The sequence below is a fragment of the Brienomyrus brachyistius genome, chromosome 1 (genome assembly GCF_023856365.1).
Source record: "Brienomyrus brachyistius isolate T26 chromosome 1, BBRACH_0.4, whole genome shotgun sequence".
NCBI lineage: Eukaryota > Metazoa > Chordata > Actinopteri > Osteoglossiformes > Mormyridae > Brienomyrus > Brienomyrus brachyistius.
Window position 1 is genome coordinate 7,950,727 of NC_064533.1, and position 11,664 is coordinate 7,962,390.

At 43.5% G+C, this 11,664-nt stretch overlaps 2 protein-coding genes across 2 annotated transcripts; both read right to left on the minus strand.

Moving 5' to 3' along the window:
* Positions 1–868: 868 nt before the first annotated feature.
* Positions 869–8,916, minus strand: LOC125751622 (uncharacterized). The gene is made up of 4 exons (XM_049030675.1): positions 7,289–8,916; positions 6,920–7,149; positions 3,968–4,238; positions 869–3,588 (listed from the first exon to the last, which is right to left on the minus strand). Exons 2-4 carry the CDS (start codon positions 7,016–7,018, stop codon positions 2,117–2,119), a joined length of 1,842 nt encoding a protein of 613 aa, XP_048886632.1. The 5' UTR covers positions 7,019–7,149; positions 7,289–8,916; the 3' UTR covers positions 869–2,116.
* A 126-nt stretch (positions 8,917–9,042) lies between these two features.
* On the minus strand, positions 9,043–11,333 carry echdc3 (enoyl CoA hydratase domain containing 3). The gene is made up of 5 exons (XM_049030782.1): positions 11,176–11,333; positions 10,619–10,740; positions 10,442–10,539; positions 10,065–10,265; positions 9,043–9,926 (listed from the first exon to the last, which is right to left on the minus strand). The coding sequence occupies exons 1-5, from the start codon at positions 11,307–11,309 to the stop codon at positions 9,594–9,596; spliced, it is 888 nt and encodes a 295-aa protein (XP_048886739.1). The 5' UTR covers positions 11,310–11,333; the 3' UTR covers positions 9,043–9,593.
* Positions 11,334–11,664: the final 331 nt, after the last annotated feature.

An 11,664-nucleotide genomic window follows, 5' to 3' on the forward strand; every position in this document is an offset into this window, starting at 1 on the left:
ACCTCTTCCAGCAACAACCCAGGTTTTTTTTTAAAAACTCTCCCATCCAGATACTGGCCAGGCCCAAATCTGCTTAGCTTCAGGTGGATTCCCTAGTCTGAACTGCAGGTGGTGTGGCTCAGTGATTTGCGATGTTATAGTTGTAGTCGGAAAGTCGTGGTTCGAATCCCAGGGTTGGCAGTGATTCTGCTGCTGAGTCCCTGCGCAAGGCCCTTAGCCCCCAGTTGCACTGCAGACTAGCTGACACTGCTTTCTAAAAAAAAATGTGGGTCATTTTAGATAAAAGCAATAAAAGCATCTAATAAATAAACAGCTAAATAAATGTGATTTGAACTATTCACAGTTCAAATTCTGCAGTGTCATTTCTTTGAATCACTGAAACGAAAAACCTCCAGGTGTGAAATGAGTCATTGATGAAAAGGGTTTATTAAATTTCTTAATAAGAACGGTACTTAAACTGCTGGTTTAGAAATAAATTCCGTCCCAGTGTCCACCTTCGCCTCCAGAGTAACCCCACTACGTGCAAAAAAAATGTCTGGTTATTAGAAATGCTGTCACGACAGCGAGAGGGAATGTGCTCGGACCAGCTTGGGCTCCAGCACAGGAAGAGGCCCCTGTTCTGCTTGGAGATGACTGGCACGCTGTAAACAATAATGCAAGCAATGAAAAGGTATTTTAACATGAGTAATGTAGGAAAGGACATTTTTACTACTTGCGTCTTTCAACATCAAATATTTTTATTAGCTAAAGGGACATTTTCAAAGAATAAACCTGTAACATGAGCCTTGAGTTCTTTTCAGTTGGGTGCTTTTGTTTTGATCTTGGAAAATATACTTCAAGTACAGCACGAGACAAACCACTTAGTCTGAAACATTTATTCTTTTGGGTCATAAAACTACTTGTAACGAGGTACAATGTTCATATTTAGTGATGTCTGTGAAAAGGGTTTAAAGTTCTCTGTCTACAACATGTTAGTAATTTGTACATTACTATGCAAATGCTTTACTAGATATGCAGTATTTTCAAAGGTAACGTGGGGGGGGGGGGTCGACATTACTGGTACTGGTGCATTTTAGCACATGTTCTTGCAGTGAGGTCAGGTCTAGTATGTGGCTGTTTACTTCAAAATTGCAGATAAACTACAGAACCGGAGTCTAGCAGAAATTGCCAAAAAAAAAAAAAAAAAATCACATTTCACATTATTCCAAAAACTTGAAACACAGAACTCGCGCGCGCGCACACACACACACACAGCTTTGCTCATTCTCTTACACAGACACACATCCACAAAATTAGACAAAAATGTTACAACACTGCTAATGAACAAGCATCAGATGACCAGGCTTACAGTACCATATTCCCTGTGGAAAAAACTCGCATTTTTACATAGCAGGTTAACTAAGAGATCAGATCCATTTCATTTTTTTAAGTATTACACCTGTCTGAAGATTAAATACTTTATACTTTTTAAATACTATGTAGGAAATTACAGTTATACTACTCAGCTCTAGTACTTGTACTACAAATGGTTATATGGTTTCATTTGTATAGTAGTACATCACAACATAATTGCAGCATAACGACAGTGAGTTAATGTCATAGTAATTAAAAATAATAGTTGGAGTGATATAGAAATAAAGAATGAACCCTAATTAGATGTTTATTAACTCTAACAGGACCACAGAAACAAGAAATCGCATGCTCCCTTTCTGTGGGAAACCAAAAGAGCTGAAAATGGAAAAGATAGAAAACATCTGGAAGGTCTAGATTTGGCTGTTAACAAGATTACTTGTTAGTCATTCAATGAAAGGCACACTATGGAAGTTTCCATAATACCTTGGGCTTTTAACATACTATACAACCAACCATTGAGCAAGAATTAGCCATAAATGTCCATACTCTGTTCTCTGCTGGGTCTTGGTCTGTGTGACACAGAAGTGATGGCACCAAGGTCAATCAATGCACACAGAAACTATTATTAGTGTTCTGGCAGGTAACTGGGTAAAAAATATGTGCAAGAATCTTCAGGTTTCCATTCCCCTGATTCTTTGACCCGCAGAAAACTGCATGTCTCACTCCTGAAAAAGTGTGAGGTTTACACCCCTCAGCTTCAGCATTAGTACGTGTCTTTGAGGAGCCCCAACTTGCGTAGTGCTTCTCGGCGGGATTCATCAGTGGGCCCACGCCCAGAGAACTGCACCGTGATGCCCTGAGACCAGAATGGTGGCTTGGAGATGGACCTCCGACGTTCCGATGATGTTGACGCCAACTGTCCCACACTGAAACTCGCGGTTCTATTTTGGCGGCCGGGTTTGGGTACATCTTCAGGATGAGATTCTGCTCTGAAAGACATTGATCTTAGAGCAACATTGGGGACAGAGGCAGCTGGTTTGAGGGTTACAGTAGTGACGTTTGACTTGGCTATGTTGACCGCAGGCTTGGTGGAAGGTGCCTGTGGAGAAATTGAGACTTTGGTTTTGTTGCTGTAGCTGTTCGAGTCATTTGAAAAAGACTTGGTGCTTTTGGGCGACGTCGAGGAAGTGATTTCTTGGGGTTTGTGGTTTTGTTGAATAAAACTGTTCGATGGATTCACAGGGTTGCCTCTGTATTTGTCGACGTCACTCGAGACATTGGTCTTGGTTTTGCCAATATCCAGCGATGAGGTGGGGGCATCTGACCTGCTGCACTGCTTATTGATATGGTGGGGAGGGAGGTGGGAGTTCGTCATTGGTACTGAAGATATAACTTTAGTTTTCCCTTCGTAGTTGTTGAAGCTACCACTGCTACACTGGAGTGAAGCTGGTGTGTCCATCTCCTTGCCGTCGTTACTCACACACTGAGAATGAGCATCTGCTTTTTGGTTGGAGGCCGTCGCTACTTCAGTTTTTCCACCACAGATGTTATGATCATTTGGAGAGACATGAGTCTTGGGTGCAGAAGAGCGGGCAACAGCTTCAGGCTTCCTGTCAGTACCACTGGCATTATTTGAACAAGAAGAGCTGTTAGTTTGCGACAAAGATGGACTGATTATCCTGGGCAAGTTGCTGTTACTACTGAATGCTGATAGTTTTCGCTCTTTAGTCAATCCTAGTTTGGACAGCGCCTCCATCCTGGATTTATTCGGTGTCAAATCGTGGAATGAGATACTCCGGTTTGGGACTTTCCTCACCTGTTTTTCTTCTATCGGTTCGTACACATGAGGTCTTCCTGTTAGGTTGGCCAGCACCTGAGCTTGACGCTGGTGGACATTCACAGAGGCCTTGACAATGGTCTGATTGTAGTCCCTGCTAGGAAGTGCCACACTGATATTGTCTGGATATCGGCTTGGTTTCGCTGTAGTTGGTGGACCCTGTTTAACTGCATGGTCAGGCAAAGGAATTGAAGAGGAGTCTCCAGTGAAATCCAGGCTCCTCCTGTGTCCAGTGGGGACAGATGTTGTGGCTGGAGCACCACTGCCCTGATGAACTGCGATTTTTTGGGCTATCACCATTGGGGTCGGAATAGAGCCAACGGGTTGGTTGTCTGTTTGATCCCGCCTCACTTTCACCTCAGTATGAGCTTCCGGGGGCAAACCAATGGTCCGGAAATCTTAAAAAATTACAAGCACCATGATGACAAACGCGTTAAAAATAAAACTATCAGCTTCACTTTCTACTTTGACCTTGGACATAACCACCAAGGTCAATGGTCAAGGACATTCAGCCCACCACTTCCTTACTCCCAGCCCTCATAAAAGACAGATTAATTTTCTTTGACCCCTAGTAGGCTACTGCCTGACCCTACCCCTTAATGTTACCCCTGTAGGTTCATAATCCTGATGTTAACCACCCCTCATAACAATTACATGGTTCTGTTTGCAATCACACCCAATGAAATGCAGCGTTTGAAAATTAGGTCCGTGACGTGTTCCGCTTTCCCCTCCAAATGACCCACACACATTCATAGATCAGGTGATTGTTTAAGATACCTGGCATGATGGAAATATGCGGAACCTCCCTTGGGCCAGGTGGATCAGGCTGGACTTGGACCAGGTCAATGATATCTTGCTCCTTGAGGCTGCTGGAAACTGCAGGGGCAGCAGCAGCATCAACAACGGCTCCATGGCTCCCTGCTGGACTGCTGCTCTGTGGAAACTGGTCTCGATCCTCCAGATCATCGTCGAATGTGTTGATGGTCTCTTCCAGGAACAAGATACACTCCCGCTCCTCACGACTCAGGAACCACAGTGCCTCGTCTTCCTGCAAAGGCAGGATGCAAGAGGCCATGAGAAAAGGCAGACAGACAGGAAAACAAACAGGCCAGAAGCATGAATGGCAGCAGGATAGTTCTGAAAATCACACCAAGTATCAGTAGTGCTGGGAGGATGGGTGCTGAGGGTGCTTCAGCGCCTCTTCTGGTTGCTAACGGTACTGCACTGTCAAAATACTCTAGGGCAGTGTGCCCTTGCTTATACCTTTTGTGAAAGCAAAACATAGGATCATGGTAGTTAGAGGTGACTTTATAATGATTTCTCCAAAAAGACTACTGTTGTTAGCTGCTAACAGCTATGAACAATACAAAAGAACTTCGGTAAAGTCTATTGGTCAGTCCGACTTTTACCCTGAGCTGAAGACATCTTCCTGCACCTATGCCAAGTATGCAGTTATTAGCAAGAGGTTGAGCAAGGAGGCAAGAGGTGAGAGACTAAATCCGACACAATGAGATAAAGCTGGGGACAAAAGTCTGAGCCTGAGGCAACAAGCGCTTTAACAAACAACTGACACAGCATCCAATCATTCTCACATGTTAGCTATACAACTGAGAACATTCCAGATATGTTCTTTGTCACAAACGCCTTCATCTGGTAAACTTGATGCTTATCGGGATTTTGACCAATCAGATCTCTGTTTAGGACCCGATTCCAGTGCTTTGGGCAACGTGTGAACATGATGCTCCAGACACCATCTAACTGCCAGCCGTCCACGTGGCCGGCACTGCATTTCCCTCCTGTGTGCGTTTGCCGGGAACAGAGAGCAGCTTGTTCCTCCCACCCCAGGAGCCAGACTACAACCTGGCAGGAAACAAAGGGCCCTACAGAAGCACAGGAGGAGCCAAGGCCCAGAGAACATTCTCAAGAACATGGGGTCATGTGACCCACCCCCGATAATCAGCCCCGCCCACTCGAGTACGGAACAGAAAGAAACACACGGACAGTTTCCATGACAGTCGGACTGAGGACCAGATTCCACATCCCCAGACCTCACACGTAACGCGTGGAGGGACAGAGAAAGGCTTCTCTATATGTCAAGTCTCGTGCAGACTGTCAAACCACAGCTAAAAACACCCCCACCCCACTCAAAAGGTGCTTATGGTCTCTGAATGTTATTCTATCCCTTCATGAAATTTAAAAATATTTTTAGATGCTGGTGTAATAATGAAAACCAGTTAATTTTCCTTCCTTTTGATCTCTGATATTCTATATTTGTCTGAAATTGAAAGTAAGTTAGTGGGGAATGTTTCCGTGGGAAAGTCCACACTAACTCCAGACGTCCAAAGACCAAGAGCACTCAAAAGGCCGCTGCAGATAGTCAATATGCAGAACCTGAAGGCTAAGTTGACGTCACATCTCCTTCAGCTTTCATTAATCTCCAGCCCCATAAACTCCAGGTTTCAGCTTTAGGGAAAACCAACAAATACACAAGCTTCACAAAGTGGTTCTGTGAATGCTGTTGAGTCAGGGTAGAATGACGCTGATTATCAGCATGATTATCGCAGCTTTTTGTGAATGTTACACTTTTGGTTTTGGGAATGTTCCATAAAATGCTCCTAGACAGGAAACTCCTTCAGCGGCTTCTTTGTTACAGAAGGAACAGAACCCCCTCGGTACGTTGTGGGTTCCTGACCTTGTCAGAGGCTATTAGTAAATCGTAATATTTAAGCAAAGTCCGAGCCGTGCACATTTCCACAGGGAAAACGATCGGTTTACATTTGGAAATTCAGCCATGTGCATCTTGTAAAATTGTGGCTGGAAGTACACTGTACATTTATTAACGCTAAATCAAAACCCAACCCCCATACCTTGGAAAAAAAACTACATTTTCACTACGAACACAGAAGGTTGTGTTTTCGGTTGTAGGTGTATTCCCTTGCGAAATAGGCACGCAGTGCGGTTTCCACAGCCGCTCAGCCAGGTGGTATGCACCGGGGCCGGGCACACAGCGCCATGCTGGGGAAGCAGCGCTGCAAAACCGCAGTCGAACCTGCTTCCCCTGCCCCAACCGCCTGGAGCCTGATCCGGTTTAATTTCAGGAAGCGCAGGTCCCAGAACGGGGGCTTGCCAGCTTTTGTGTACACAGTGGCGAAGACTGAGACCAGGTTCATAGCTAGAAACGCACACCCTTCGTTTTTTCAATAACCGCAATTCCTCAAACGAATGACTTGTCTTGATGATAAACATGTATTTATAGGTTTAAGTCACGTATATAGCCATAAATAACTCGGATAAACGCAACAGCTACAGATGTAAATACCTCTGATCTTATGTTAACTCATTAACAAATCGTGACGCATATGATCAGTTACTAAATCTGTTCATTCTGTAAACCTTTGTCAACTACTGAAGGAACAAAAAATGAATGACAAGTGAAATACTGATCGTAAGTTTGTTCATCATTGAATCGAAGCGCATCGTCTCAAGTAGCGAATATATCTGTTCATGATTAGTACTTAGTAATAACTCAAGTTACTACAAGTATGTGTCCCGTCGAGTAAAGTGTTATCATATTAATGCCTTTTTATGTCAATTGATATTAAACTAAACAACATTTAAATAACACAGGTAACAAATTAAACGGATACTGCATACATACATACATACAAAATGTACTGAAAATCGAACGGGTCCGAGGACATGGATAAACCGAAAGGAGAACATCCTTACAGAAGGTTTGTAGTGGTTTTGAGCGCTTCCCCGGGCGATATGATGAGCTCCATTGAGCCCGACGTGAAGCCGGGAGTCGGGACTCGGATGGAAGGTCATGGTCCGGAGCCGGGGGCGCAGAGCCCCGCTGATATCTCATGAGGGTCCCCGGTGGTCGATGTTCTTGCGGACCGGGGACAAATTAACGCTCATGCCTGAGAATAATACAACTGGCTTCGCACGACGCAAACCTAAAGGGTAAAACACATAATAAAATATGTCACAATTTCATGTAAAGATTTAAAATTAAGTTAAATACATATTTTGTATAATAACGAAAATGGTTGAGTACTCTATAAAAATATATCTTCAGCTTAAGCGGAATCTTACTCTCTTCGCGTCCATCCCCATCACATCGTCACCCTGCTACAGAAGTTCCATGTAGCTGCGGATGGATGGTATTTCGGGTATATAACTGTCCCACTAAAGCCGGATGGTGATTCTTCTGAGTGACGTCGTCAACAAAGTCCTGTTATTCCAGTCATGAACTATTGTTTTTTTTTTCCAGATTCCCCCCTCCCACAGGCACCCGAGTTTGCAGCTAATCTCGGTAGAGTTCAGTCTCCAAAAGCCGAAGAACGAGTCAGTCCGGAACAGGAATGTCAGACCAGGGGTTAAAAAAAGTCTCACTGAATAGGCTCATTCACTTCAGCTGGTTTATCAGCGTAAAAATTATCACCAAATTTATATGTTGTAACAACTGGCAACGATTCTTTTTTTCAGAAAAGTCTCAAATAATTAACCCGCAATCGATGCTTTTTTAATAAGATCATTTATCAGTAAGGTCTCTTTTATTGCTCGCATTAATTAAGCTGTTGATGTTTATTCAATTAAATACCAGATATAGTGATACCACTGCAGAGAATTCGCATTTGATAAAAGGGAAACACCAGAAAACAACGTTAAAATAACGAAGTACCGGTATAAAGCACTTCGATATTAAGAGTTTCATAACCCTGTAGAATTATCCAGCGATGACATTCCACAGTAATATTCTTTCACTGCTGAAACAAAAGCTTTCCGAGTGACAATACACATTTTCTCCTTAACATAGATCATGTAAATTTTGTCGTACAATGGAGGAATTGAACATAATTACCACGGGAAGGTGATCACTGTTTTTAGATTATATAAAAAGATATAACATTAATAATGATTTTTTTATAGAGCGTATTTCTTATACACAAAGACGCTTCACAAATTCAAACTAAACAAACATGGGGAGGATGAGAACAAAACACAATCAGGCGATGGTTATCGTACTGATCATTAACTATTTGATCTTCTTTCATTTTCCAAAGAACTGCATCGCCATCCACTTTTAGCACCGCGCTATAATCCATCCGTCTTCCGAAACCGCTCGTCCAAGTCAGGGTCGCGGGGGGGGGGGCGGTAAATCCTTTCAAGTTTTCTGGCTGATAATATGCAAACGGGCGTTCCGCGTTATAAGCGGTCCTCTTACCCAGTCATCGTTTTCAATTCAAATTTTGTTGGGTACAGCTGTGGTTACATCTTAGCGTGACAGTGGCGTTAACTCAGATCCAAACGATTTAACGCACCTGCTGGTCATTCCTGGACATTTGCATCATGCGTGAAACCAAAATGGGTACTATGGTGTGGACCTTGTAAACACAGAGACACTTTGGTCAATTTCATAAAAAAAAAAAAAAAAAACTAACTAGTTGACAACTAAACCAGTATGCTGGTAAAATCGTGACATGCAGCAAATATGAGTCAGGACTTGGCTGGTGTGTAGGTGTATCTTAACCATCGACAAACCAAGCTGCCACCTCCCTGCAGCTTAAAGTCCACTAGCCTCCCTAAAGTAGTTCGCTACCTCTTACCACGGCGTTTGGCTTGAATGAACACCCTGCTTCACAACTCCATTCTCATGTACAGCAGGGGGTCATCATGCCAAAAACGAAGTTTTACAGAGATATTACAAGATTATATTCCTAATATAGTATAGCTACTAACAATTACGAGCTTTCCAGTTGGAAAGAGTATAACGGTTAACCGTTGTACATTTCTTATCAGAGGAACAAACCCCTAAAACACCCTGGAACACAAATGTCCGACAACCATCAGTACTAGTTTTAAGGTTTATTCACTGCCACAGATCAGGGATAAACGATCCATTCTTTAACGGACGTTCTATATGCTGTTTTCACGCACACTTTAATGAGGCGATTATTTGGATTGTAAGAGATCACTATCACAAGCAATCAGATTGAAATTAAATATATAATCCCAACTTTCTTTAATTTTGCATCCCTGACATTGTCATACAAATGACATGATTCTACAAGTGTTAAACAAGAAAATCCTTGAAAACTGGTTTCTAGAACAATGTACCATTGTGCCGGGATGCAGCACCCTCTTGTGGCCACTGTAAAAAAAAAATACCACATAGCAGTTCTATGCTGACGAAGTGCACACTGCCAGAGCTAGTGATGACGAAGCAATTTAAAGCACGGCAGTCATATTACTGAACAGTTTTCCACTTCAGAGCCTGTACCTTGCATGGAAGCACAATTCCACCCAGTAGATTCTAACTGCCCATTTTAAGGCAGGAGATCATTTATCATATAATGATCAATGAAACTCCTGTGCATAAAAGGTAGAAGCACAGTGTTCACTCAGAGACCTTCTCTGTGCTGTGTGTCCACACAGGCTTCCGTTTCCCTAGAAAGGCCTGGACTCCTTCCTGGCCATCCCTAAGTGCAAGGTTGTCTACCATAGCAGCAGAGGCAATGCCATAGGCCGTCTCGCGGCCCAGGGCCATCTGCTTGTAGAAGGTAGCCTTGCCCAGGGCTACCACAGAGCGACTGGTTTGGCACACGTGTTGGGCGATGGCCAGCGTCTGCTGGTCCAATTGTTCCTCTGGGACAACTCTGCTGACGAGTCCATGTAGAAGTGCAGCATGGGCCGAGATGGGCTCTCCTGTGAGTAGCATTTCCATGACAACCTGAAGATGCATCACAGGGCAAATGAAAACAAAGGAACTGGGCAGCATTCGCCTATAAATACCAAGACCAATTAAGACGACTCAAAACAGTCCAGTACAGAAACAAATGATGGCCACCTCGGGTGAAGGCCTACCCACCTTTCTGGGCACTGCTCTGCCAATTGCCACCGCTGGAGTGGAACAGAAAACCCCTACATTTACCCCAGGGGTGGCAAAAGTGGACGTCTCTGTCGCCACGGCAATGTCACAGCTAGCAACGAGCTGGCATCCTGCTGCCGTAGCAACACCATTAACTTTAGCTATCACAGGCACCGGAATCTCCTGGATCAAAGTCATTATCTTTAATGAGAGGGAAAAAAATACATTTAAATAGAAAGTTTACCACCAGAGACACCCACAAATGCAGTCAAATTATATCACTTTCATTTCACTGTAGCAATGTGAAAAACCATCACATCTAAAACCTGAACGCTACAATCTGGTACTTGGTACGGCAAATATGGAGGGTGTCTCACCTCAGAGCACACCCCAAACACCTGCCTGTGGTACTCCCTCCCTTGAGATGATGTCAGTTCCTTTAGGTCATGACCAGATGAGAACACTGGTCCCTCCGCTTAAAGGGAATACAATGTGAAGGTCAGCCCAGCCATACATTCTTGTATTTTTCGTTAGCGGTACAAAATGTGACATACCAGATATAATAATGACCCGCAGCTCCTCACTGTCGATGTCTGCCAAGAGGTCTGCCCGCAGGGCGGTCAGCATAGACAAAGATAAAGCATTTCTTTTCTTGGGATCATTAAGCGTAATAGTTCTGGAGACAGACAATAGGCAACCATAAAGCGCAGCCGGGCCACCAGTTGGCTTGATTATTGCTTGTGCGGGTATAGGCAGCGATGTATGCCTATGAACTTCCGGAGAGCATAGTAGTTGTATAATTCGTTGAACCTGACCTACTACTACTACAAGCATGACCTTTTAGCGAGTCAAAGTTTAAAAGTTAATACGAGTCAAAGTTTAAACTGGTGACATCTAAAAAGAGCTCATTTGAACTTATTTAGGTAAAACTGAATTCAGCGGCTATTTTTACTCCACTGATATTTGCACAAACAACTACAAATTTTAAATAATATATTATAGTTCAATATGCAGATAAACTTGGAGTTGAACATGTTGCTTAATCACAAGCCGTTTTCTTCACCAGATTCACGTACGTTTATTTTCTCTTTCCAGGATGGCGGTGACTGACCTTATTCCTCCCTCCTGCCTCCTGAGGGTGGGATTCCGGACCGGACCCGCAGCACAGCCCGCTGCTGCCCTGCTTAACACCGACCATACACGAACCTGTACTCTGGACAAGCAACTAACACATCGCAAAGCCATGTTTGTTTACCAACTGACGCGAGTATCACGTGATAAGCGCCGTGAAGAGTTGACCCGAGTGCGATCTGGATTTTTATCACCGCGACAGCGCCGCCTGCCGGATCGGAAGAACGTGGACAATACGATCGTCTTCTTGTCTCGTGTAGAAACTAAGGACCGGAAACTTAAATCGAGATAAAGTATTTATCCTATAAGTCTTTTGTTTTAATGCACTTACTCTACCTGTATGTTCAGGTCAACAAGTGTCTTATAAATAGAAATAAAAAGTTACACAGTAATGTAGGCCTACTTGCCAGGGTACAACCTATCTTATGTTGGAAACATCTCCAATTTCAAGTATCTTTGTAGCTCAAAT

Bases quoted from the DNA above. Each gene is read 5' to 3' on its own strand.
- LOC125751622 (XM_049030675.1), bottom strand. From the start codon at position 7,018: ATGACCTTCCATCCGAGTCCCGACTCCCGGCTTCACGTCGGGCTCAAT. The intron at 4,239-6,919 runs GTAAGGATGTTC...CTGCCTTTGCAG, and splicing joins AAAACCACTACAAACCTTCT to GAAGACGAGGCACTGTGGTT. The intron at 3,589-3,967 runs GTATCTTAAACA...TAATTTTTTAAG, and splicing joins GCATATTTCCATCATGCCAG to ATTTCCGGACCATTGGTTTG.
- echdc3 (XM_049030782.1), bottom strand. From the start codon at position 11,309: ATGGCTTTGCGATGTGTTAGTTGCTTGTCCAGAGTACAGGTTCGTGTA. The intron at 10,741-11,175 runs GTCAGTCACCGC...GTCTGTCTCCAG, and splicing joins AGGCAGGAGGGAGGAATAAG to AACTATTACGCTTAATGATC. The intron at 10,266-10,441 runs GTGAGACACCCT...CTCTCATTAAAG, and splicing joins TGTTTGGGGTGTGCTCTGAG to ATAATGACTTTGATCCAGGA.